The sequence below is a fragment of the Denticeps clupeoides genome, chromosome 20, assembly GCF_900700375.1.
Source record: "Denticeps clupeoides chromosome 20, fDenClu1.1, whole genome shotgun sequence".
NCBI lineage: Eukaryota > Metazoa > Chordata > Actinopteri > Clupeiformes > Denticipitidae > Denticeps > Denticeps clupeoides.
The window spans coordinates 3529450-3555336 of record NC_041726.1 but is presented as its reverse complement, the minus strand read 5'-3'; the positions used below and the strand labels follow the sequence as shown (position 1 = coordinate 3555336).

At 45.5% G+C, this 25887-nt stretch overlaps 1 protein-coding gene across 1 annotated transcript in view; it reads right to left on the bottom strand.

Annotated features, from left to right (window-relative positions):
- The window catches only part of LOC114769910 (CUB and sushi domain-containing protein 3-like), a 324749-nt gene that overhangs the window by 20643 nt on the left and 278219 nt on the right, over positions 1-25887 (bottom strand). Inside the window, 9 exon segments of the mRNA XM_028963275.1 lie at positions 1551-1730; positions 4327-4503; positions 6603-6785; positions 15974-16147; positions 17151-17336; positions 17847-18020; positions 22484-22657; positions 23506-23679; positions 25572-25766. Coding sequence (XP_028819108.1) covers positions 1551-1730; positions 4327-4503; positions 6603-6785; positions 15974-16147; positions 17151-17336; positions 17847-18020; positions 22484-22657; positions 23506-23679; positions 25572-25766 — 1617 coding nt within the window.

Here is a 25887-nt window from a genome sequence, read left to right as displayed (position 1 = left end):
TTTTTTTTTAATGACTACTATTATAGTTATTTTTATTTTACTTTTGTTTTTTGTTATATTCTCAGCATTTTCTTTCAAAGATGAATCAGTTTCCTTTTTTTCTCTTGCAAGCAGTACATTTTTCCCCATGAATGTTTGGGACCACAGTCGTCCCTTTCCGCTAATTGGAACAATTATGACTTAAGTCAACTCGGCTAATTGAGATGCATTGTAGGATTTGGGAAGGTGGGGATAAAAGGGAGCGTTTTTCGCCCCACCCGAGTCTCCCGGCGCCGGGCGGCCTACGCCGAACTCGGGATGGCTCATGCTGCCACAACACGTTGCTGTTATTGCATGTGGACGCGTTGCACAGGTGACGGTTCTCTTTTTCCTTCTCCCTGTATGTGTGTCGGATGCTGGCTCCGCCATTAGGAAGTGGGGACGCTGTGACAAATTGCTTCCTGATTTACATTAGCATGGGTAAATTGGACGGGGACAATGGCGAGGTGGAGATTTCTCCCAATTAGTTGCCCGCAGGAAACAAAAAATAAAACACACAAGCACAAATGCATCCAGCTCAAGGGGGCTTCTTTTTATGAGTCAATGATCGCGCTGTCATCCCCTTCGCTCCTGTAATAAGAGCAGTAAAAGTGTAATAAATCCCTGAATGTTGTATTAATATTCGGAATTAGTGTTGGACACGCTCCGAGGCGCATCCATGGAGACTGGATAGGTTAAGTTTTCACTAAGCTAATGAATAGCTAATGTATGCAGTTTCACAACTTCAGTGTCTGTGTGTGTGTGTGTTTCCATGTACTTGTTAGAATTGTCTCAACTGTGACAGCTCCTTCACATCACAGACACACACAATGCATTCAGAGTAATAACCATGTAACATATCTATTACAAATGTGTAACAGCCCCCATATTAAAACCTCCTCTATTCTCTGACTGAAACCAGGTTTTCCTGGTAATTCTGAATACGTTACATTATTGTACTTTTAGAATACATATAAATAGAATTAAAGGAATTCTAATACCATGCCCTTACACTAGAAGAAGGGAGCATGCTGCTCAGTCTTTTCACCACATTGCATTGTGAACTGCCCTGCTCTCTAGCACATTAATATTTATAGGGAGTCTGCTGGGACTGTCGCAGGGCGGATTCGTTCTTCTATGCTCTGCTTTAAAAACAAAGAAACAATGATTTGTTTTTGCACTCTTTTACCAGGAAGGTTCTGGGCTGTGCAGTATTTTAAAATTTTAAAGACCACATTTGCTTGATGTGAAAGGAACTGACACATGGAAAGGAAGTTAAAGAAGGTAAAACGCCAGACCTCAGATCTCAGGTGGGTAAAGAGTGGGTAAGTGAAGTTCACAAGGCAGGTAATAGAGAAGAAAGGCCTTTCCGCTACGTAAAACCACTTATTCTGCTTCTGTGATGGTGAGCCGTTGCTCGGGGCAACAACAACAAGCAGACATGAGGCACTGATAGGAAATGAATTACAGTGATCTGCAGAGACCCCAATTGTGACAGGGCCCCCACAGTAGGGCTCATGGTTGCCCCGTACCTCTGCAGGAGGGCATGAATCCGCTCCAGGTGCTGTTATTGGTGCAGGTGCGGATGGATGAGCCCTCGGGCTCCAGGGTGTAGCCAAGCTGGCACTCGAAGCTGATGTTCTGGTTGATGGTGAAGTCCTCCCCGTGCCTGGCCCCATTGGCAGGTATGCCAGGGTCACCACAGTTGATCACTGCAAAAACAAAATGTCTTGTTAGACTTTTTCTTGATAGATTTGCTTGCTTACTCAATTTCATGTGAAAGATTAACTCAACAATTAGAAAATCAGACCAGTTATGATTCAATATTATATAGGTTGTTGAGGTAAAAAAAAAAAAAAAAAGAAAAAACCTTGCAAAACTGCCAAGTCCTGGCCATAGCAGCCACCAGAGGCCGCCACCAACTTTGGGCTTTGATTGTGTCATTATTGTACTTATTTGTTTGGTACGTCACCTTGATGTCCTATATGTAGATGTACAACCAGCATCAGGACAGTGTAATGTGCTACTTTCCTGTGCCTTTATTAGGACCATGTCCTCACTTCGTTTGTGCAGGGTTGTCTTTCATTTTTCGGTGCAGCGGAATCTCCCTCTCCACCCCCATGCAGCTAAATTGTTTTTTCATTCATGTTAAGGAGCACAATAATTTAGTTTTTCTAACTTGAAGTTGTTTGAGTTGTTACATGCAAATATCATGTTTATACTGTGTGTGTGTGTGTGTGTGTGTGTGTGTGTACACAGTACAGGCCAAACGTTTGGACGCACCTTCTCATTCAATGTGTTTTCTTTATTTTCATGACCCTTTACGTTGGTAGATTCTCACTGAAGGCATCAAAAATATGAATGAACACATGTGGAGTTATGTACCAATCCAGATGGTTTGGGGTGAGCTGGACCAACAAGTGCTAAACACCTCTGGGAACTCCTTCAAGACTGTTGGAGAAGCATTTCAGGTGACGACCTCTTGAAGCTCATGGAGAGAATGCCAAGAGTGTGCAAAGCAGTAATCAGAGCAAAGAAACTAGAATATAAAACATGTTTTCAGTTCCTTTTTTTTGTTAAGTACAGAACTCCACATGTGTTCATTCATAGTTTTGATGCATTCAGTGAGAATCTACCAACGTAAATGGTCACGAAAATAAAGAAAACACATCGAATGAGAAGGTGTGTCCAAACTTTTGGCCTGTACTGTATACACAGTACACACACTCACACACACACACACACACACACACACACACACACACACACACACACACACACATATATAAGTAATAATTTTTGCATGTATCAACTCTGAGATTTGCAGAGAGATGGTCAAACTTTTTTTTAATCATCCTATGATCAATTTAGATGCTAAGATGGCAGAGTAGTAATAATGCCATATACATAAAAAACAAAAAACATTGAATTGCAGCTTAAACCCCCCTACATTGTGTGAGGTGTGGCTTGGGTCACAGAAATAGAACTCTGGAAAGGCAGGACCACAAATCATTTAAAACAAACCATTTGTGCCGCAACAGAGATATCTTTGCTACCCTTGACTCCTTTATTCAAAATGATAGATCACAGCATTATGTGAAAAAAAAAAAAATCAATAGCAGGGAGAGCTGCTTCCTCATAGGTGTCCCAGAGGTATAACTTCAATAATCAATTCGGCAGATCTTTTACAATTACCCTCCCCTCCACTGGATAAATTGGGGGGGTGGAGCAGGGATGCAGCTGCGTTCCGCGGGAACCCGCGACCAATCTTTACCCCTTGCTTTAGCTAGTTCCCAGAATGGAGCCGAGTTATGTTTTAGAAACTGATTAACATGAAGTTTCCATACTTTTTTATGCCTTCGTGAAAAACAAGGCTGGCAAATGATGATCTGAAATCTATCACGTTGAATGGGTGGGTGTGTGCATGCGGCAGGGAGGGCAGTCGCTCATAAATACATCCGGCCGCTGTGAGAAATAGGTGAGCCGAGATGCTAATGCGACTGCTCCCTGAGACAGACCCATGCATCACACGGAAGGTTCTCACACGTCCGCGGTTGCATCAGTCGGCTCTGCCGCATTGGTGTAATTAAAAAGTCTCAAAACAAACAGGACGTTAAAGGCCTGGCTCCAGCTCGCTGAGACGCTGAGGTCTGGTGGCACTAAATTAGCGCGGGGCCAGTGGACCCGTCCTCCGCGAACTGTAGTCGACTAAAAGCCATTGTCCGATAAGCACCCTAAGCCGCGGCGATAAAGGAAGAGGAACGTCGGCTCGGGGTTCTTTAACCGCGAAACTCGCACAGCCAAAGAATTAACTCTCTGACGCTGAAATCAATTCGTTAAACAAAAAGAACGTCGGACAGGGAGCAGCAGGCCAGGCGCCATTCATTTTCACAGAGGGGACGAGGCCTTATTGCCTCTGGCCCAGATTTAAACGAAATCGACTCCTTGGCCCTGTAAGGCGGGGATCTTGAAGACAATAAGGGAACAGAGAGGACTATGGTAATCTCTTGCCCACATTTACTTTGTCTGAACGAAATGGGGGGGGGGGGGGGGGGGGGGGGGTACGGAGCCCCGGTGACCCGAGGTGACCAGAGGGGAACTCCAAGGCAAGCTTGATGAGGTCTGATTTTAAATTTCATGAGGTGAAATTGAGCCCTTCAGGCCCGGTGCGTTCGCATGACACGATCTGACCTTTTCATTATCGAGTTATAACAGACTTTCCTGTGCCATATTAAACTGAGAGGTCCTCATTTCTAGACGTGGTCGGCAAAGATAACATGGACATGGCCGGACGACTTCGACCCTTACTGGTGCAGTTGGGCAATGTGCCGGACCAGGAGCCGTTGGCCAGGCACTCTCGGGTGGTGGAGCCAGACAGCAGGTAGCCTTCCATGCAAGAGTAGATGACCGAGTGGGAATATGTGGTCCCATCCAGCCGAAACACCCGGCCGTTGCTGGGAGTGCCAGGGTTCCCGCACTGCACGGCTGTGAAGGAGGAGACCAGACAACAAGGTAACGCTGCAGTCATATCACAACAGAAACAAGGATGAACAATTTCCTGGCAAATTCGTCACACTATTTCTCCAAGATTCTACTAATGTACTAATCCTTTAAATGTGTGCTCTTATTTTCTTATTTTCTAAAGACTTTTACTTTGGTTACCTGTATTCTGGTGTGGAATTATAGTGAAAATCTGGGTGTTTAATTAAATGTGGAATATCTAAGTGTGTTAGAGTTTCTGGTTATATCAAATATGCTTCTGTATTTTGTGTTTGCTTAAATTATGGTTATTGTGAAAAGTTATGTGAGTCATAAAACTCTGATCACCCCCCCAAAAATTGTATGGTAGCGGCCGTGCCCTTGGGTTAGTGGGTTGGGGAGCCGGCTCCATTCTCTTCAACACATGGCATGGGCTGTAAGAGGTACGTGGGGTTGGTGCCAACAATGTTTTTTTTTTTATTATAAATTATGTACATATTAGGAATATTCTATATGTTCTTATAATACTGTATATTGTAGAGAGAGGCGCAGGAAGGAGATGTTGTGACGCGATGTTCTGATGCGACTTTGCTTTTTGTGCAGAAAAATATACATGGTTAAGCAATCTCTTGGAGTCATCTCGTCATTTGCTGTTCGAGGAGCAAAATAAAAATACACAACGCCGATGAAGAACCGCATTATTGAAGTTTCAGCAACAGTTCAACACCGACAAAAGGGCCTGGGTGTGCAGACATCCAGCAAGTAGTCCTTTCTTAACTTTATCTGTTTATTTGTATACGTCCATGGGACATTAGTGAATATTCCTCATGCACTGTGGCCTAGCGCTGTGGGATTAGACAGGGCAGTCTCATCAGAGGCAAGACAAATGATGAGCAAGGTGCCAATGAGACCTGTTAGTGCCCAAACACCAAGTCCCCCATCGTGTCCCTATGGCACAGAGGTTATTGTGTACTTCTGAACTCCTGTGTTGCTTCCGCTGGCCACCATTACGTCCCTTTCCAGTATGCCAATTTGTGATTTTCGGAAAGCCTCTCCCTCGGACAGAAGAAGCTTGCTGTGTCACACCCAGCCGCAATGGGAGGCCCAGGCTGAGTGAAGAAACACCATTAGTCAGTTCCCAGGCCGCAGGGACGTGCTGTTGTACATGCTTTCTCAGCAAACAAGGCATGTTCTTGCACCCTGTGCTGGCTGGCGGCACAGTCCTATTTCATTTTGTGGCTTAATGCGCTCGGCTCCTGCAGCAACAGCAGCAGCCTGTCTTGGGGATCGGGAGCAAAATGTTGCAGGGCCAAGTTTACTTAGCTCTGGGGCAACGGTGGCCAGTCGGGGAAAAAAGTATAAAGATGAAAATTCCCTGGACACGATCTCATATGGGCAGGAGTTGGCTGAACTATAGCCAAAGTGCCCAGCGGATTAACAAAGTGTTCTGTCAAGAAACCCCAAGCATTTTTCAGGCTGATGGTTGTGTCCTCACGAACTCCAGTCAAGTACTGATACGCATGCTTTATAAATCACCAACAGCAATGACCAGGACTGTTCAGATCGTGTTTCTCCAGACCTCCTGATGTTCTTTTGTTGTTCTCTGTCTCTTTATCTGCAAACAGTCCGATCTACATCTATCTATCTATCTATCTATCTATCTATCTATCTATCTATCTATCTATCTATCTATCTATCTATCTATCTATCTATCTATCTATCTATCTATCTATCTATCTATCTATCTATCTATCTATCTATCTATCTATCATTGTGATACACATCTATCTATCCAACAACATGTATTATTAATTCCATTAATTATTATTATGTATTATAAATTCCAGCTTTAAAATATTCCAGTTGCCTAGTAACACAAGAGCAAAAGCTACGAACAAGTGTGTCTGGTGATCATGTGTCTAGTGATGTTTGTTCACTGAGCCATGGATCGTCCAATCAGATTTCAGTTTTCGGGATTGTTAGATCTGGTGTGCAAATCCAGGTTTACTAAGTTGCTGCATCTTAATCAACAGGAACTGAAGACAAATGTTAATTGGATCAAAATTCAGCACTCTGCTGCTTTTCTACCAAAGGTCAAGTCTTACGTTTGCAGGACGGCTGCGTTCCAGACCAGGTGCCGTTGGGGAAGCACATCCTCTCTGCAGAGCCGTACAGGATGTATCCGGTGGAGCAGTTGAAGTGCACCTTGCTGCGGATGCGGAAGTCGCTGTCGCCCCTGCTGCCATGGGAGGGGGTTCCGGGGTCACCGCACGTTCCCGACGAGTCTCCTGTTCACACCGGCCAGACGGGGAGCGCGGGACATGAGAAGGACAGAAAGAGAACGGAAATGGTGATTATATGACAGGGCGAAATGCCGGCCGTCAGCTCCCACGGGAGGAGGATGTCTGGCCCCTCCTCCCCGCATCTGTCCGTTCTGGGTGTAATCTTCCTTTTTTTTCCCGCCCCCCCCCCCTTTTTTTTTATAACACACTCAAGGTTTCACAACAGCTCCCAGGAAATGGACATTCCATATATCTCCGCTGCTCCTGGCCTGCTAGCCTTGTTCCTCACCCGAACGGCGAGCCATTCATCACCCAGCGCACACGCAACCAGTCAGCTGCGCTGATGCAAAGCAGCGGCCCGAGGGGGGACCGTAGAGGCCAGGGGTGTCAGGGCTGGAAAAAACGATCCCCGCCCCATCTACATGTACCAACATCTACAGTTTAATAGCAGCGCTTCAGATGAACTTCAGAGGAGCAAATACAGCTACGGCAACGACGATGGAACCAATCATAAATGTTCTCCTAACCTTTACCTCAGACAGACAGGCCGGTGTCAGAATAGACCATTTGATGAAGTCAACACTTATTCAACATCGCGGCATAGCAAGAAATAATAAAGCCCTTCGTGGAAAATTAAATATGAAAAATCCAATTTGGCTGCACGTGGGAGGAGTGTACATTTTAAATTTTACATTTACATTTAAGGCATTTACCATACGTCCCTGATCCAGAGCGACTTACAACGTGCTTTCATATTACCATGGATGAAGTGATCAGTTCTGGTTCACTAGGACCCCCAACTATGAATACAATCTTTTTATTCACTCTGTTCTAGTTTCTATACAGAAGTCAGACAAGAAGAAGGTTACAAGTTCATCTAAATATTCTCTAAAGAGCTGCCGTGTGAAGGTGCTCAGTGACTGAGCTGTTCTGACCTCGAGAGGAAGTTCATTCCACCACCGAGGGGCCAAGACGGAGAAGAGTCTAGATGATTTAGATGATGATGTGTGTGTGTGTGCAGCAGGTAGACAGTACAGTCCTCTGGCAGCCCAGGGGGAAGATTAGAGAGGCTGTTATTAAAATGCCGCAGGCCGTTCCTTTTTTTTTAATTATTAATACTGGAGCTGGGCAGTCTGCGCTGCTGCTGCTGCTGCTGCTGCGGAGGTCCCGTCTCCGTTGCTCCGCTGTTGCCAAAAAAGAAAGAGATAAAGCGCACTGGTAAATATTACAATAAATAAACAAAGAGACCTGCTGCGGTATCATGGGACAACGCGGCAGACGACCCGGGACGTGCGACGATGTCTTGTCACGACGGAGGCCAGGAAGCCAGCGTGTGACTAAGCACAGCGGACACCGGTGACTAAAGCGAGGTTTGTGCAAATGTGTGTGTCATATTCCATCTTCCTCCACGGCACACCTGACAGAACGTCTGTGTGTGTGTGTGTGTGTGTGTGCGCTGGGGAAGCTGCGGTAGGGCTCTCAGGAGTGTGCTTTATCAGGGCAGTGCTGACCAAGCGCCACTTCAAGGGCAGAGGGAGGGTGCCGGCGTATTAGCCGTTCCCACCGCCGCCGCTGCGCTCATTGCCTTTGGCAGCCCGGAAAGCAGCACGGGCGCGAGGGACAGTGCCGCTTGTCACACACACACACACACACACACACACACACACACACACACACACAAACAAAATACCCCCCCATATCGTTATGGAGAGCGAAAGTATAAAGAACCTTAAGTTTCAAGACTTCAGCAAACCCGCATAACCTTTAGCCAGAGGTTAAAGGTTATGACATTAACCACATTCAATTGTTTTTTTATGTAAATAAGCATCCTCGCCAAATTTGACCATTGGGGGATATTCCATACATTTGGAATATTTATGAATGGTGCTAGTAGCCTAGCGGGTAAGACGTATCCACAACCATTGCGTCCCTGGGCAAGACACTTAGCCCTGAGCGTCTCCGGGGGGGGGGGGGGGGGGGGGGGGGGGGGGGGGGGGGGGTTGGGGGGGGGGGGGTGCTGTCCCTGTAACTACTGACTGTAAGTCGCTCTGGATAAGGGCGTCTGGTAAATGCCGTAAATGTAAATGAATGTCGGATTCACTGGATTGCTGGAATGAATCTATCTGCACGCTATAAAGCTTGTGATGTCTGCTGACGACATGGTGAACAAGGCACAAAAAGAAAATGGAGGAGATGTTAAATCCTCAAGCGACATGCCCCATATACTACCTCTATCATAATTGCACGAACGCACGGCTCATATTTCCTATGCAAAACCAAAAAAATTGCTTCTGAGATCTTTATGCGCGGCTTAATATGAAATATGTAGAATGTGTTTTGCAAATGCTGTACCACCTTTAAGTAAGAAACATATTCTATAAAATCAAACTCTTACCCGTGACAGTTGTCTTTTGGAAATAATCATGCTGTCAGGGTTGACGGCCCCTGTGCCCAATCAGGACGGCTTTTTATAAGGCACTGTTTTTCCTCCCTTCGGCGGCTCCGACATTCTTGTGAACTCTTTTCGTGAACTTGACCCTCTTTGTGGACCTTGCGCCTGCGGGCTGGTTTGAGTTTTTTCCCCTTTTCGTTTCCACCGTTTTCGGCCATCGCGCCGTTTTCCTTTATTAGTTAATAAATCATTGCTTGCATTATGTCAGCCCGCCGAAGTGACACATCCTAACAGAATTCTCCTCTTCTATCCGACATTTCGTGTTTCCCAAGACCACACACCACACAATTACTAATCCCACCCCGGTAAGTGGGGGAAAATGTCCCACTTGGTTTCTGGGAAATGACTGTTCCCAAGAACTAACATTCGGAAGTGGGATTTTAGTCTCTACTTAAGGAACCTGTTTCATTATATAGTTCCTCTTTCGCTTCCTTCTCCACATTGATTGGCCAAGCACAGAGCACGGCCCCAGTGGAAGTAACATGCTTCAAGAATCGCTTCCATTGTTCAAAAAAGGACATCGATCCGTGCCATCGCTCCATACGCACCGCTGCGCTTCCAGGTACCCGAGGGCTGAGCTGCACATTTCCTTCAGGACTAAGAACCTCGGTTCTGTGAATGGCCCCTTTAAGGCCCATTTATGCTCAACTTTAATGATGGAAACAGACACAGAGAGACGCATTTTGTCCATATTTCTGGAAAAGCTTGCTGATGCCGACAGAATGCAGCCATGCTGCTGGAAATTGCAGGGGCATTGCAGCCAATACATCAAGAAAGAATAGAAGAAGAAGAAATGGTGGAATGTTTTCGAACTGTAGCTCTTCGATTGGTCATTCAAGATAATAGGAAAATATCCCATCATTACCTCTCATCTGCAATACCAATGAAAAGAATTCCCAGTCCACGTGTCCACATCTGTTTAATGGCGTCACAGACCACCAACACCATCGTCTCTGCATTCTCAACACAACAGATCTTTATCTTAAAAAATTGACAGCACGTTTTAACCCCGAATACACCATGTATTGGCAGTGGTGAAAAGAATGATCTCCTACAAGTCTCCAGATGGAGAACAATATTGTATTTCTCCTCAGAATCTCTAATTCACTATTCATGCCATTGTTTTGAAAAAAATAGATAAAAATTTGTTCAATGTTTGACAGTGATTTTTTTTTTCTTCTTACATTAACAAAATTGCTTGAGGCTTGAATAAACAGTGGTTTAGTTTGCACTGCCTAGGACTTTTGCACAGTACTGCATGCTACAACTAGCGAAGGCAAAAAAAAAAAAAAAAAAACACATGGCACGCCAGGTAAGAGTTTAGGCCAGTTTTCAGGTGGTATCCAGGGTGATTTGGGTCATCTGAATACACACGGCCTTGCTGTGAAGACCACTGGTGTCAGTGTCTCTGGGGGAAGGGAGTGTCGTGCCACCGGGGCGCTCTGCCGCCTTTGCCACCCGCCGCAAGGCTGTGTAAGATGGGACATTCTGCAGGGCCACGATGTTTCTGCCGCCTTTGCCACCCGCCGCAAGGCTGTGTAAGATGGGACATTCTGCAGGGCCATGATGTTTCTGCAGCTTTTGCCTTGCGGAGATCTGCAAGATGGGACATTCTGCAGGGCCACGATGTTTCTGCAGCTTTTGTCTTGCGGAGATCTGCAAGACGGGACATTCTGTAGGGCCACGATGTTTCTGCAGCTTTTGCCTTGTGGAGATCTGCAAGACGGGACATTCTGTAGGGCCACGATGTTTCTGCAGCTTTTGTCTTGCGGAGATCTGCAAGACGGGACATTCTGCAGGGCCATGATGTTTCTGCAGCTTTTGCTTTGCGGAGATCTGCAAGACGGGACATTCTGCAGGGCCACGATGTTTCTGCAGCTTTTGTCTTGCGGAGATCTGCAAGATGGGACATTCTGCAGGGCCATGATGTTTCTGCAGCTTTTGTCTTGCGGAGATCTGCAAGATGGGACATTCTGCAGGGCCATGATGTTTCTGCAGCTTTTGCCTTGCGGAGAGGCCCATCACCTCTTTGTTACAGCATTACAGCATTTAGCAGCCTTCCCCGGAGCAAATGGTGTGAAGCGCCAGCTATTTGTTTTGGGATCCCCTGCACCTCTTTGTCTGCCCCAGGGGGCGTGACACCGGGGGCGTGACAGGAGAGAACCAACTAATTCTGATTGGTCTGTCAGATGTATAAAAGAATGTTCACTTGTGGCCTCGGAACTTCCATTTTCTTTTCCATCGGGAACTGAGGGAACCTTCCCATCACTTTCTGAGTCTTTTCTTTTTTCTTTTCTCTCTCTTTCTCTCCCGTTTCTCCTTCCTTTTATTTTTGGTTTTCTCTGTAACATTTGTACTTTTTTACATACAATATTCACAAGTAATTGCAATAGTAATGTACTGGTGTTAATAAATTAGAAACTGTTTATCCTTTTAACCTCTATTGTGCCACGCCCCTTTCTGCCAGGTTAAAGTGGTTTTAATACGGTGTTTTTTTTTTGTGTAGGGGGAGAGTTGTTATAAGTTCTCTCCACTTTTTACAGCAGTGGGTCAGGAGGCCCGCTATTGTCGGGTAGGGGGGGGGGGGGCAGAAGAAGGTGAGGAAGCGAGGCTCCTCACCCGAGACTTCCCCACCTGATGGGAGATATGTTTGGTCCAGGTGAGGTCAGTCGAAATGTGCGCACTGCGGGGACCCCGAAGCTCTCTGGCCTGCTCCAACATCGCCATCGCCAGCAGAAGGTCGGCCAATCTAGGCGGGACCGACCTCCATTGCATAAATCGATGCCGACGTAAATGGTGCCTGGAAGCACGCGGAAGTTGTCGGTTGAGCCGTTTAAAATGGCCTTGACCCGTAAGGTGCAGAGCCATTAACGGCAGCCGGGAAAGCTCCGGAGCCTCGACATTTGCTTTCCGCCGGCAACACTTCCGGCAGATAGCAATTAGCACGGGACACCGAAAATTGGTGTCCTCTCCCTCTTCCCTCTCTGACGGCCTAATGCAATGAGAGGGCCACGCTCCCGATCCCGGAACGGGCGTCCATTACTCCAGTTAAACTTTGTCATCCGCGTTCCTTCACTTATCCGAGAGGAAAAGTCCAGGCTAAGGGTGAAGGAATGTCATCGATCACGACGGCTGGCCAGATGGTGGCTGATCAATGCCGGCCGCGCCGGCGCCTTCTCGACACTCACACGCTCTCACAGAGGACAAATCCGTCCGGGTTCGGTACCACGTCCAGCTAATCCTCTCTGAAAAGAGCATCAGTTAAACTCCCGCTGTGATTCGGAGCCACGGAAACCGCACAACGCCCCAGAAGGCAGAGAACAAAAAAAATAACCAAAAAAAAAAGGCGAGTCTGGCCTCGACGGGGATGGGAGGAGAAGAAGAGGGCGAGATTCTCATCTCCTCCGTCCTCCTCCCTCCCTCCCGACTCTTTTTCTGGGTCAGGGATTTCGGTGTGCAGATACAGATGGGGAGGAGCTTGTGTCGGCATTTTTCCCTTTTATGGGTCACAGGCGCTTAATGACGGTTTAATGGACGAGCAGCGAGCAGGTGAACGCTAGTCAGATCTTGTGTGTGTGTGTGAGATTTAAATATAAAGTGTTTTGCCGTATTCGAGCCGAGAGGGAGGGCGGATGTGGGAGGGGAAGACGGGTCCCAAAGTCTCTGACTAGCAGGTAGGAGGGCCTGTAAATAGGGCAGGGCCGATTAGGCTAATGAAGCTGGAAGAGGGAACAGAAAGGGCCTCCAGCCGGCCATCCGCTAGCCCCGCCCAGTCATTACCGCACGCCTGTGTCTGTGTTAAGAGTGACATACTAGACTCTGTGAAACAGTCTTAAATAAACTCCCCACTATTAATAAGATATCTATTACTTAAGTGCTGTGGCCCTTAATAAGCTGCATTTGCGAGATCAATAGTAAGCGTGCTGCAGGAGGAGAGAGAGAGAGAGAGAGAGAGAGAGAGAGAGAGAAACACACACAGATATGAATAATGAATGAAATGCTAAATCTGCACTAAGCTAATCTGCGATGGCGCTGTGGGTTGCTGCTTTATTCACCGAACTCGCAGACAGTTCTGCTACGGAGGAGAGCAGCATCCGCCCACCACCTCCTTCTGCCCCTCTCTCCGCCGCAAAAACGGCAAAAACACCGCACACACACACACACACACACACACACACACACACACACCTGTTTTAGCCATCAAACGTGGCTGTCTGTGAGTTCCGCCTCAAAAGACGCCACGAGCGGCCTTGGTGTCAGAACCACCCATGGGAGTGTGGATGTGATGTTCTGAGGACGAAGAGCGGCGGTGGGAGCAGTTGCAAAAATATCTTGGGTGTTGCGTTATGGAAGTTACGTAGCTTCATTCATTTATTTCCAAAGAAAAAATGTAGAATGAAAGAGTCCGGCCCTTGGCTAAAGTCCGGGAGTTTTTGGTTTGTGGGGGTGGAAAGTCGAGGGAATCCAGAATCGGGAGACTTCCCGAAAGATACCAGGCGACCCTGTTTTATATTGTCCACTCGGGTGACTAAGCTGGAGCAGTTGACATTCCGTACCTCCTCACTATTACCCCACTGTACGACTCAGAAACTATGAAATGCAACATATGTGAGGTTCTCCGAAGCGGCGAACCAGGATTCCTCCGTCGGCAGATGCTTTTCCGACAGTCCCGCTAACGCGAGTGAGCAAAAGCAGCCACGGAGGTAAAGAGAGAAGAATCTGATGGAATTCTGCAGACCATACTTTCCGGCATAGTCCTCAAAACTTCAATTATTACAACGAAACTGTCCCCGCCCCTGAAGACAGAAGAAACGCAGAGTCGCCTTATTATCAGGAGAATGACCAAGATGAACCTAGATGAACCAAGATAACTAAACTCTAGATACACCTGGATAAACCTAGATAACTAAACTCTAGATAAACCTGGATAAACCTAGATAACTAAACTCATTAAACTCATTTTTGGATGGGAATGTTCAAATATTGGACAGAGAAGATAGGTGGTTCGAGAGAGGAGTGAGGGAAGCTTTGCAACAGAGGCAGAGGCCTCAGACATAACATATCTCCAAACTATAATGCTCCACCAACCTATAATGCTCCACCATCCTCCCCCTGCCTTTGTTTCACTTAAAGAGCCTATTCAAGGCAGGAGTGAGGTGAAACCAACCTGGAGGATAAAGTTGTGATCACAAGCCAATGTCCCTCAGATGGACAAAGTTCTGTAGATGCAGAATGAGACGTCTCTACCTTAAAGAAAGAAAGTCCAGTTGCCAAACTCAACTTTCAGGCAAATTAACCTGGATGACTGAGAATCTTCACAGACGTAGATAACTAAAGAAATGTGCTCTGGGAAGGGGGTATGTCTCGGATTCTGTTCAAAGATAGCCAAGATGCCAAAATAGAATTAACATCCGATAGAAGAACTGCTGCAGCTCACTTGCCGAAAAAGTTCATGCCCACGTTGACCCACGTCCAGGTACCATTGGAAGAAATGCATTCCACCACCGGCCCAGACGTTGTGGATTTATTCCCTGCTGACATCGCCGTGCTGCAAACATAGTTAAATGAGTAGTTTGAGCACCGACTTGGTCTCCAAATTCTCTAGAACTCCGTCTAACCAGGCGTCCATGGGACTTTGCTGGGAGTCCAATCCATGAAGGTGCCACCTTGCAACTTACAGGACTCACAGCTCCACCTTCAGAAGTCTTGTCCCGTCCATGCCTTGACAGGTCACCGCTGGAACTATAGGTTCAGGTTATGACTTATCTGTCTATTTTCACTTTATGGAGTGAACAGACCACCCAGATGATTGTTCTGCTACTAAAATCACGCTACGAATGATACTTCCGACCCACCAATGACTGTCATTACAGCTCAGGCCCGGCCGTCCCGGAGTCATTACTACACTTTTCCCACACCGATTAAAAAAGGGAAAGAGAAAAGTGCTGAAAGTCACATTTGGGACTAGAGTTTGAGAATATGACATTCTGCCACGCCGTAGTCTGGGTTCCCGACATTCTGCCGAGCTGCGGAAGTTCAGCTGCTTGCATAAGAAGGCTGAGGCGCTCTGATCACAAGAGAGCGATTAGTCGTTAATAACTGTAATAATTACCGCCACTCCTCAACAAACAGCAGTGGCACACTTGACGTTGCAAGAGGAGCTGGGAGAAGATCTGCCGTCACAGCAATTTCGGGGTGTACGTCAAGGGCGCGCTCGTTCAAAAGATTGCCAAAGGTTTTTCTCTAATTGCCGGTTGATTTGATCCCAGGAAAGGAGGATAAGCAACACCATGGGTGTTGGGTGGTGTATGGGTGGTGGGAGTAGCTTAGTGGGTAACACACTCGCCTGTGAACCAGAAGACCCAGGTTCAAATCCCACTTACTAGCATCGTGTCCCTGAGCAAGACACTTAACCCTGAGTGTCTCCTGAGGGGGGCTGTCCCTGTAACTACTGACTTTAAGTCGTTCTGGATAAGGGCGTCTGGTAAATGCTGCAAATGGGATTCAACACCACCGATGCCGACTGTTCAGGCCACGGTCCTCTTTATGGAGAAGAACGTCCCTCCATTCTCACGTGAAAGATCACAGACATCACCGGCCATTAGCCGCCCACCATTTCCCGGCTGGATCGCCGCCATGACCATTTCAGACACGCGGGCCCCGGTGCCGCGGGCCGGCGCGCCTCGTTTGGCATGACAGATGGACGGGACCGAGTACGGGTGCCGCTCCCCGCCTCACTCACCGGAGCAGAAGGGCATGGGCGCGCCCCAGTGGCCGTTTAGCTGGCAGGTGCGCGACGGCTCCCCCTTCAGCTGCCGGCCGCCCTTGCAGGAGTATCGCACCGTGGAGCCGAAGGTGAACTTGTCGCCGTGCAGCACCCCGTTGGGAGGGGACCCCGGGTGACCGCAGTCCACGACTGTCAAAAAAAACCACACACACACGCAGAGAAGACATGTTAGCCTGATATTAACATGCTGCTTAATTCATGTATTTTATTTTAGATTTATAATCTCATTTTTCGTACATCAAGATTCCAGAAATAATAACAGACAAAGAATAAACATGTCAACGTTGCGTATTTATCCACAACGCTAATCCACCGCTGGAACTACAGTATCAGGTTCAGGTTATGACTGATCTGTCCTTTTTTTTGGACTTTAGGACACGCTTTATGGAGTGAACAGACGACCCAGACGACTGTTCTGCTACTGAAACCACGCTACGAATGATAGTTCCGAACCACTGATATTAACATGCTGTTTAATCCACGCATTTTATATTTTTTTAACCAATAAATTTAACAATCTCATTTTTCGTACATCGAGATTCCAGAAATAATAATAGAAAAAGGATAATGGTATTTATTCACCATTTACTATTGTCATTGTGCCTGTATGAAATGTTACCGACACTATTAACCGCAGGCGAGAAGGTCGAATGAATCACCACCTCACGAAGCTGGTTATGATTGTGAAAATGGTGCGCGAACGTGGCCCCGAAGGCCCTTGGGGCCGCTACGGTAAGTAGGTCTGGTGGTGGAATTTGGAAGGTTGCCGGAAAACAGACCTGGCGTCTTTAATTAGACCTGGAAGGGAACCCGTGTTCCACCCGTTCCCCCGAATTACCACGCCGATCTCATGCGGCGCGGGAGGGGCGCGCGAGCAAATTCGGCCCCAATTGAGTAGCCTTGTGGGTAACACACTCGCCTATGAACCAGAAGACCCAGGTTCAAACCCCACTTAATACCATTGTGTCCCTGAACAAGACACTTAACCCTGAGTGTCTCCAGGGGGGGACTGTCCCTGTAACTACTGGTTGTAAGTCGCTCTGGATAAGGGCGTCTGGTAAATGCTGTAAATGTAATTTGGGGAGGGAGCGCGAGCGCCGCGTCTGGGCCCGGGCCGTTTCGGCTTACTCACCAATGCACTCGGGCAGCGGCTTGTCCCACTGGCCCGTGGGCTGGCAGGTGAGGACGGGCGAGCCGAACAGGTAGTATCCCGGGTTGCAGTCGTAGAAGACCACCGTGCCGAAGGTGAAGTTCCCGTGCTCGATCTTGCTCTGCCTGATGGAGTTGGCCGGGATCCCGGGATCTGAGCAATTGACCACTGAACGCCGAGGAAGGTTGAGCGAAGACGGAGAGGCACGGAGGCGGGGAGGGGGAGGTGGGCGACAGGAAGTGCATGTGTTATTCGGCGGGGCACTGACAGGAGCGACGGGAGCGTGCCACAGCAAATTTCAGCCTCTCTTGACGACAACAATGACAAAAAAAAAAAAAAACACCCCAAAGAACGCATCATCACTGCCAGCTCCCCCTTTACCATGCAACGGTACCACAGGTACCACAGAAAGTCTTCTCCACCCACTGTGGCAAAGCATGGTGCGCTCTCATCGCACTCGGGCGCATGCAGTCGTGCCGTCCACAAATGCGCATGCCTGCGGTCAACATGCTAATTAACGTCCACACGCTTCAATATGTGCCACAATCCCAGTTCATTCTCTCCTTACCCCAACAAGTGCGCCCCCCCTTTTTTTTTTTTTTTTTTTACAACTGCGGAAGGCTGGCTGGCGGGCTGGACAAGCTCCGTGTGAATAGAAGACTTAACTTTTTTCCCCACCTTTACACGTTGGTGGCGGATGGCTCCACTGGCGGTTGGCCTGGCACTGGGCCCGCACTGGGCCCTCCATGACGTAGCCCATGTTGCAGGAGAAGCTCACCACGTCGTTCAGATTGAAGCCATTGCCGATGGTGCGGCCGTAGATGGGGCTGCCTGGGTGCCCGCAGCTGATGGCTGGGTGGGAAGGTTTGGAAATGGCAGGTTTTTTTTTGTTTTTTGTTAAAAAAGTTTTGGAAAGTTTTATGCATGTTACATCTAAAAAAAACATGCAAAATGATTCTAATTACTAAATTGAGAGTATACATAGAGTATTTATCATTACAATGTGAAAGTGGTGAAAGTGAAGTGATTGTCACTGCAGCACAGCACACGTTGACAAAAAGAAATGTGTCCTATGCTTTTAACCATCACCATTGGTGAGCAGTGGGCAGCCATGACTGGCACCCGGGGAGCAGTTTGCACTCATTTGCACACCTTCACCCTACATGTTACACATATTTTATGTTAAAAAACATAAATGTGTATTGCAATGTTTGCTCAGTGGCACCTCGGCGGATCGTGATGCGAACCGGCAACCTTCCGATTGCGGGTCCGCTTCCTTTCCCGCTAGGCCACCACTGCCCCACTAAACTGCTGCCCCAAAAGCCTGCTGTGGCCACAATCCCACAGCACTAAATCACTATACAATCACAGGACACCAACAATACATTATAAAATGTGTTTAGATGGTCTAACAACGAAATACTCCTCCCAATACTTTTGCTTCATGTTATAATATGTTTCAAAATATTTTCACTTTATGACATAATGTGTGTCTTGTTTGACCAGATAAGTTGAAAACATATGGTTTAAATTGCATTTTTCAACCTATATTGAAACAACACATTTAAACAATATAGTTATAGTTAAAGTAGTTAATGCAATTAACTTTAGAAGAAAAAGTAAATGCAAAGTTAATGCAATTGCTTTAGAAGAAAAAGTAAAAAGGAAAGGCTAGTTAGCTTATCCACGTACTTTCCCTTCTACTGTCGCCACTGGGCTTTGGGGCAAAGGTGGCCATGCAACACAAGAACTGGAGCCAATGAGGCTAATAATGCCTGAAGACCAGCCTTTTGCTTTCGTAGCCCTTTAGGGTAGAGAATTATGCGAGCTTCAAACTTGATTTAGCTGGGAATTCATACTTGTGTTTCACCTCTCTGGATCACACACAAACATAGTATGGGAAGGATATCTATGAGACCGATGTTGTATGGGCACCCTGAGGACCGTCGCTCTGTTAGCTTTATGGGCTCTTTGCTTCAATCTAGGGCTGATTTGTCATGTTGACGGCCTGGCCATATTACTTTAGCTCAAGTGCAAAGGGACCGTCCGCTGAAGTGGAAGCAATGGTACGAGCAAGTGGATGTGTTGTGCTTGCTTGTTTCTTGGCAAGTCAGGGCACTTTGTGTGTAGAGGCAACAATGCAGAGTCTTTAGCTAATCCAAATGGAATTGCTGCAGAAATCCACGTACATGTAAATTGGCAAAAATTAACATGTGACTACGTCATCTTTTCATCCTCAGCTGGACCATTGGGTGTCCAATGGTGGGGCAGTGGTGGCCTGGCGGCGCCTGTCATGGCTGCCCACTGCTCACCAAGGGTGATGGTTACATGCAGAGGACACATTTCGTTGTGTCACCGTGTGCCATGCTGCAGTGTTTCACAATGACAATCACTTCACTTTCACAAAGTGAGATTGCTATAAAAATATTCTCACAATTATTAGTGACCATCAGTGACCTTAAAATTTGCCTGAAAAGGCTATAATCTGACTTTGGTGTAAAAAGAGAAGGCTTACTGGTACTTTGAGTCATATAAAGAAGCAACAGTAGACCGAGCTACCTGAATATGCAAATTGCCAGGTGATCAAGGTTCTCCTAAAGATATAAACCCAGACTACAGACTTAAATATCATCATCCATAATAATAATAAAATAGGTTATTAAATGGAAGACTAACTGAATGAATCCAAAAGCATATTTATTACATGTTCTTATTAAATGTCAATTGTTTATGTTTTATACTTTCCATATGGATTGATGGAGGAATGGATGCATGACGGATGCATGGATGAACAGTTGAACTGAGTCAGAGCAGAACTACCCCAAAACAAGAACGAAACAGCAGTCTTTAAACAGTTACTAAACCTGTAAATCTTTTATGCCACGCAAGTCCCCCATTTGGATTTCAACCATGATTTTAAAAGTGCTCAAAGCTGATTTATCAAGCCCAAAGTCCTTCAAATGGAAGGCTATGGGCCCGTTTACCCACAGAAGTTCTTAAAGAAACGTGGCATTTAGTGCAGAGCGGCAAGGTTTATGGGACTCTGAAGGACTATCGCTGCAATCGAGCGCCGCACAGTCAGACCATAAGACCACGAGTGCATGAAAGCATTCAAAAAGCCGGGCAACGGGACGTTTCTTGTAGAGTTGATCCCGTAGGGGGTGAGAGAGCATTTGTGAGGGGCTTAATGAAAAAACACACACACAAACACACACACACACACACACACACACAGACACACAGACACACTGTTTCACCAGCTTGATCCAGGGAGCTGAAACCTGTCAACTCATACTTCACCGTGGAAAGGAGCTTAGCGCCAGTGCAAACGCCAGAACAGGTAGCGGCAGAAGAAATAAAGCCCCGCACTTTTTTCATCCGTTCCTCTCTCTTCCCTTCCCGGCCGGGCTGCGATTCATCCTCCATCTTGCCCATTTGCCATTCTCGTAAACAACCTGCCTTCATTTGCATAATTACAGATGTAATTTGTTTCTCTTTGCGGCGAAGCAATCCCCCCCACACACACACACACATCCGAACACCTGCCATAACTAGAATTTGAAACCAAATGGCCCTGTTAAAAGAACTGAAGAACTGTGCACCACCCTGGCCTGTTCCAAACACACCACGCACACACACACCTGAGGCACCTAAACCCACCGCACAAGACGGGCGGGGAAATCACGCTCCTACATCTGTTCCAACGAAATCAAGTTTTCTGGGGTCAAATAAAACAAATCTTCGGTGTCACAGTTAAAAAAACATCTGCTTTGCTCCACTTTTATTTTATATCTATATTTTTTTTCTCGATATTCTGAGTTGCAAATATAAATTAAAAAAACATGTGGGAATATCAATATACGCTCCCAGGCTAAAGACAATTAATCAGTACACTACAGACATTTCACAATTTTTTTTTTCATAATTAAACTCATCGAGCTTTGTGGCTTGTTCACTAGTATAAGGCCAGGATTTCCTTTCTTGTTTTATCTACTATTTATGCAAATCCTGAGGACAAAGTTGGCCTTGTATTAGCAAAGAAGCAGCACACGTCTGATTAATGCTGTAAATGTAAATGTACAATGTAAAAATGTGCCCTAAACACACATCACAAGTCCACTATACTAACCCAACACTGACACAACCTATTACACGATATCATCTCAGAAATACTCCACCCCAGCATTATTACTATTGCTATTTTTTTATTATTATTATTATCACTTTTTCTTGCTTTACTTGACTTGAGTAGTTTAACGTTAACAGAGGATTTACTCCAATTGCCCTCTCAGCCAAAGCCATAAAAAAAGCATTCAGAATGTGCAATAGCTTCAAGGCAGTCCAACATCTGGCCATTTGTGTTTAAGGGCCATCCATGCATGGTGGACCCTGTACCTCCCTCCCCACCACAAAGTAGGTCTCTGCGCTCAGGGGCAGAGAAGCGCTGTTATCTTCCATGGAACGGGTCGCTTTAACTCCGCAAGGCCTCAGAAGAAGATGACATTGGAAAATGAGAAATTACTAATTCACTTCTCTGCCCAGCCTAATGTCATTTCCTCCGCTAAATTGCAGGGCAGAAGATTTGTGGGATGTAACCTGAAACTCGGTCTATTAACGATGACAAAAATACGTTTAACCTACAACGTTCGCGTTGAATTCATTTCTTTCAGTCTGCGGCGCGGATTTCCTGCCCTCTTTAGGAGGAGGATTCAGTGAAGGGAAAAGTTTCTGGCAATAAAAACGCGAGCTTGCGAAAGAGGCAGGTACGGTGTGCTGTTTCACCTTCGAGCCGGAGTGACAGTAAATCTTTAATTAAAAAAAAAAAAAAAAAAAACAGCCCCACTGAGACAAAATGAGCTTCTGTTGTTCCGCAGCAGAGGAAAGAAGAGTTTAAATGCCTCTGCTCTTTGAGAGGGAGAAAGGGAAGCCACTGAAAAGCAGCAAACCCCATTTCGTTCGGCCTTGACACGCAGGTCCATCAATGCAGAAAACCAGAGAGAAAGAAATGGAAAGAATGCCACAGCCTGCCAAAAACACACACACACACACACACACAAACAAACACAAAAACACACACAAAATTGCCATAATTGGCAATGTTACTGGCAAAAAAATAACTGCTTGCTCATTGAATATAGAAGTACAGGTTTCTAGATAGATAAAGATATAGATATATGCATGGATAGATGGATGCATAGAAACACTGGTAGATAGGTAGATCGATAGATAGATGAACATACTGATCTATGGATGGATGACTGATGGATGACTGATGGCGGGATGAATTGGGTGGATGGGTTGCTGACGACACTCACACACGCAGATGGGCAGCTCTCCCGACCAGTTGTGGTCCTGGTAGCAGATGCGCACAGAGGAGCCGATGAGTCGGTAGCCTGGGCTGCACTGGTACACCACCGTGTCCCTGTAGCCAAAATTCTCCCCTATCACCTGCCCGTTCACTATGGGCTCGGGAACCCCACAGTGTCCCGCTGCGAGAAGGGAGATTAAAAGCGGTGATACAATTGAAAGTCGATTCGGTTCTCTTCATCTACTTCTAATACTTGTGTGGTGAGCTGAAAACATTCCAAGCATTGGTGTAAAGAAATTAGACACAAAACCAGATCTGGTTCAGCCAGATTGAAGCACCTGCATGAACGCAAGCACCTACATGAACTCAACGAACTAATGCAAGAGGGCCTTCACTACATAGACCAAAGAAAGGCTAATTACAGTTGGGTAATATAGCAGTAAAGGAGAAGAGGCGGAATGTAAAACATCCATATATCAGATGAGCAGATTGTATATCAGATGAGCAGATTAGCTTCTGCTAATTTAAATTGACAATGAATAAATAATATGCAAATCTTAAGTAAAAAATACTTTATGCAAAATATCTACGTAAAACAAGCATAGCAGAGCAGTAATTTAGTGGTAAAAGGTTCCCACTCATTCATGCTTGATGTAAAGTACCCTGCAATCTAGCTAACCGACTGCCGAGTCGCTATGGCCTAATAACCTACTCTGTTGGTATAAATAATTTTTTAGCACATTTGGCACATGGTTTGGACGTCTTTTTGGATTTATTTTCACTGCCGCTCTCCTCTCTGCTGCCTGTTCAGTTGAAATGAGGGTGCAAGACGGCCAGTTAAGTAAAGAGATCTCATTAAAATACAGTAGATGATGCACCTCGGCGGTTCGGGATTCGAACCAGCAGCCTTCTGTTCTTCTTTGTATAGACAACAACAGGTAATTTACAAAAAAAATGATATTTTTATATAAATTATATAGTTACAGATTACATCAGGTAACGAAACAAAAAAAAAAACAAAACTTTTACCCAGACACCGTGTCTCTGTCCCACTCCACAGTCCAGAGGACAGGCACTCGCGCACCGTGGAGCCCACCAGCATGTAACCGGCGTCGCACGTGAAGATGGCCGTGGCACCAAAGCTGGTCTGTGTGCCAATCTTCTTCCCGCTGGGTGGAGTCGGGAGCTGACCGCATGAGATTACTGACGGGATTCACACATGAGGAAAAATCAGATTATAAATCAAAATGGGAACACTGCGGTGTGCACCTGGTGTGACATTCCTGTGGGATTTGTGATCCGGTGATAAGTCTCGGCTGAGGTGTGTCAGCAGTTAACATTATATAAGCAATAGAGCAATTAATTTGAGCGATTCCTATTCAATTAGCAATAACGGGTTGGAAAAGACGATTTCTACAAAATGGCTCGTTCCAAACTTTGAAGATCTCACATTATTATATTTTATTATATTAATTATATTCTTCTTTAACCTAATACACATGACCTCTGAATCTAAACTGAGAAATGAATTTTTAGATCTCTCAATTTTTCAATCAGCTATGCACAGGAAATGGTTAAAAAGATATTTTTGTGGTGATATTTTTCTATAGTTCTTCAATGATTAATAGTGCCTCAGGTTAATAGTACTTTTGTGACCAGCCCTTCACAAAAAGTGATTATTTAATTTTTTTTAATGTATTAATACTTTTAATGAAGTAGTAATAATAATGAATTTCAAACTTTGGAATAAAAGTCCTCTGTAGTTGAATCCTGAGGTGAAGCACATGAATGTCTGTAGACAGTCCACATAACAGGCACTGCTTTTAAAATTCAGAGAATACTTTTAGAACACATCTGCTGTGAAATAAAAAATTAAATGCAGATGTGGGATGACAAACAATAAAACTAACAAAACAAACAAAAGAGAAATGAACAAATAATAATCCAACACAACTGTTTTAAACATGTATTAGAAAACATGTATTTAATCTTTATTCTAAAAGTATTCTGAATACATTACATTTTGTGTACTTTAATAGAACACATCACTGGACACATAGAGAGCAGTGTATTCATCAGTCGCTACTAGCTAAGCCCTGTATGTACCCTAAAATAACATTGAAGAACTGGACCACAATTCCATCGTGCATGAAAATTAGATAATTGCAAATGAATTCCCACAAAACAATTAACTCGGCAGGTTCAGAGGCTTGTTGCCTCAATATGAAATCCAATAAACAGATGTTTCTCCTGGCAGCACATTGCTGATTGCTGGATAGAAAAACACACCGTCTCACTCCAATCCACGTCCACGTTTGTGGTGGGAAAAAAAAAAAAATCTTAAATTAAACTTAGATTAAACCAAACTAAATAATTACTGGTGCTAATAATGTGCTAATAACTCCGCTGGCTAATTTAAAGCCACTAATGCAAATGCTCCGAAATGATTTACTCGTAATTTAGATTTTCGCGAATAATTAATTTTCGCAAATAATTAATTGGTGCAGTAAGTCGTTCAGACTGTGTGCTTTGGTGTAGTGGATGCTCTGACCTGGTCACAGTTTACTGCCACAGTTTACCTCTTTTTTTCTGCTTTTATTGCATGAGCTTGAACAAATTGTTCAAACAATGCCTCATATATCTTTTGTAGAACTGTACAACGTCATTTACGAACTAGAGTTGTCAAAATGTTAACGTGTTAATTATTGCACTTAACCGATAGCACGTTCAAATAATTTGACACAATCAATACAGCTGTTTAGTACAGTACCATGTGACACAATTCACAGTGTTTCTAGGTGCTTCCTCTCAATTAAAATAAAAAAAAAAAGTGCCTGTCTGAACTAGTGATGAATTTTGTTCTCGTTGTATTTATTGTTTTATTTGTTGAAAATTGTTAAAAATTACCAGATCTTTCCCACACATTTCCCACATTTGCATATATGCATTGTAGCAAGCCTTAGTCATTTAATTGTGACTAATCCAGATGAACGTATGGGAAAATGTTTGATTAATTGGTTATAATCTTCTCCTATTTGATTGACAGCCCTAATGTAAGGCAGCTGTGAAACATCCTCAACCGAACAGTCACTCACTCTCGCAGTGCGGCCTCTCGTTCTTCCAGCTCCAAGCTCCGTTGGCCGTGCACTGGATGCTGGAGGGTCCCAGCCGGTAGTAGCCGGGGTCACAGCTGAAGATGATCTTGGTCCTGAACTCGTAGTGAGAGCCGTTCACAATGCGCCATCGTCCGTGCTCCAGTGAGAAGGATCCAATGCTGGGACATACAACCACTGTGCACGCACACAAACACACACACACACACACACAATTTGTAACACAGCCAGACACTTCAAGAGACTCTCTAATGTGAGCTTGAATGCTTTGGCAAAAGAAATAAGTCTTCTCTTAAAT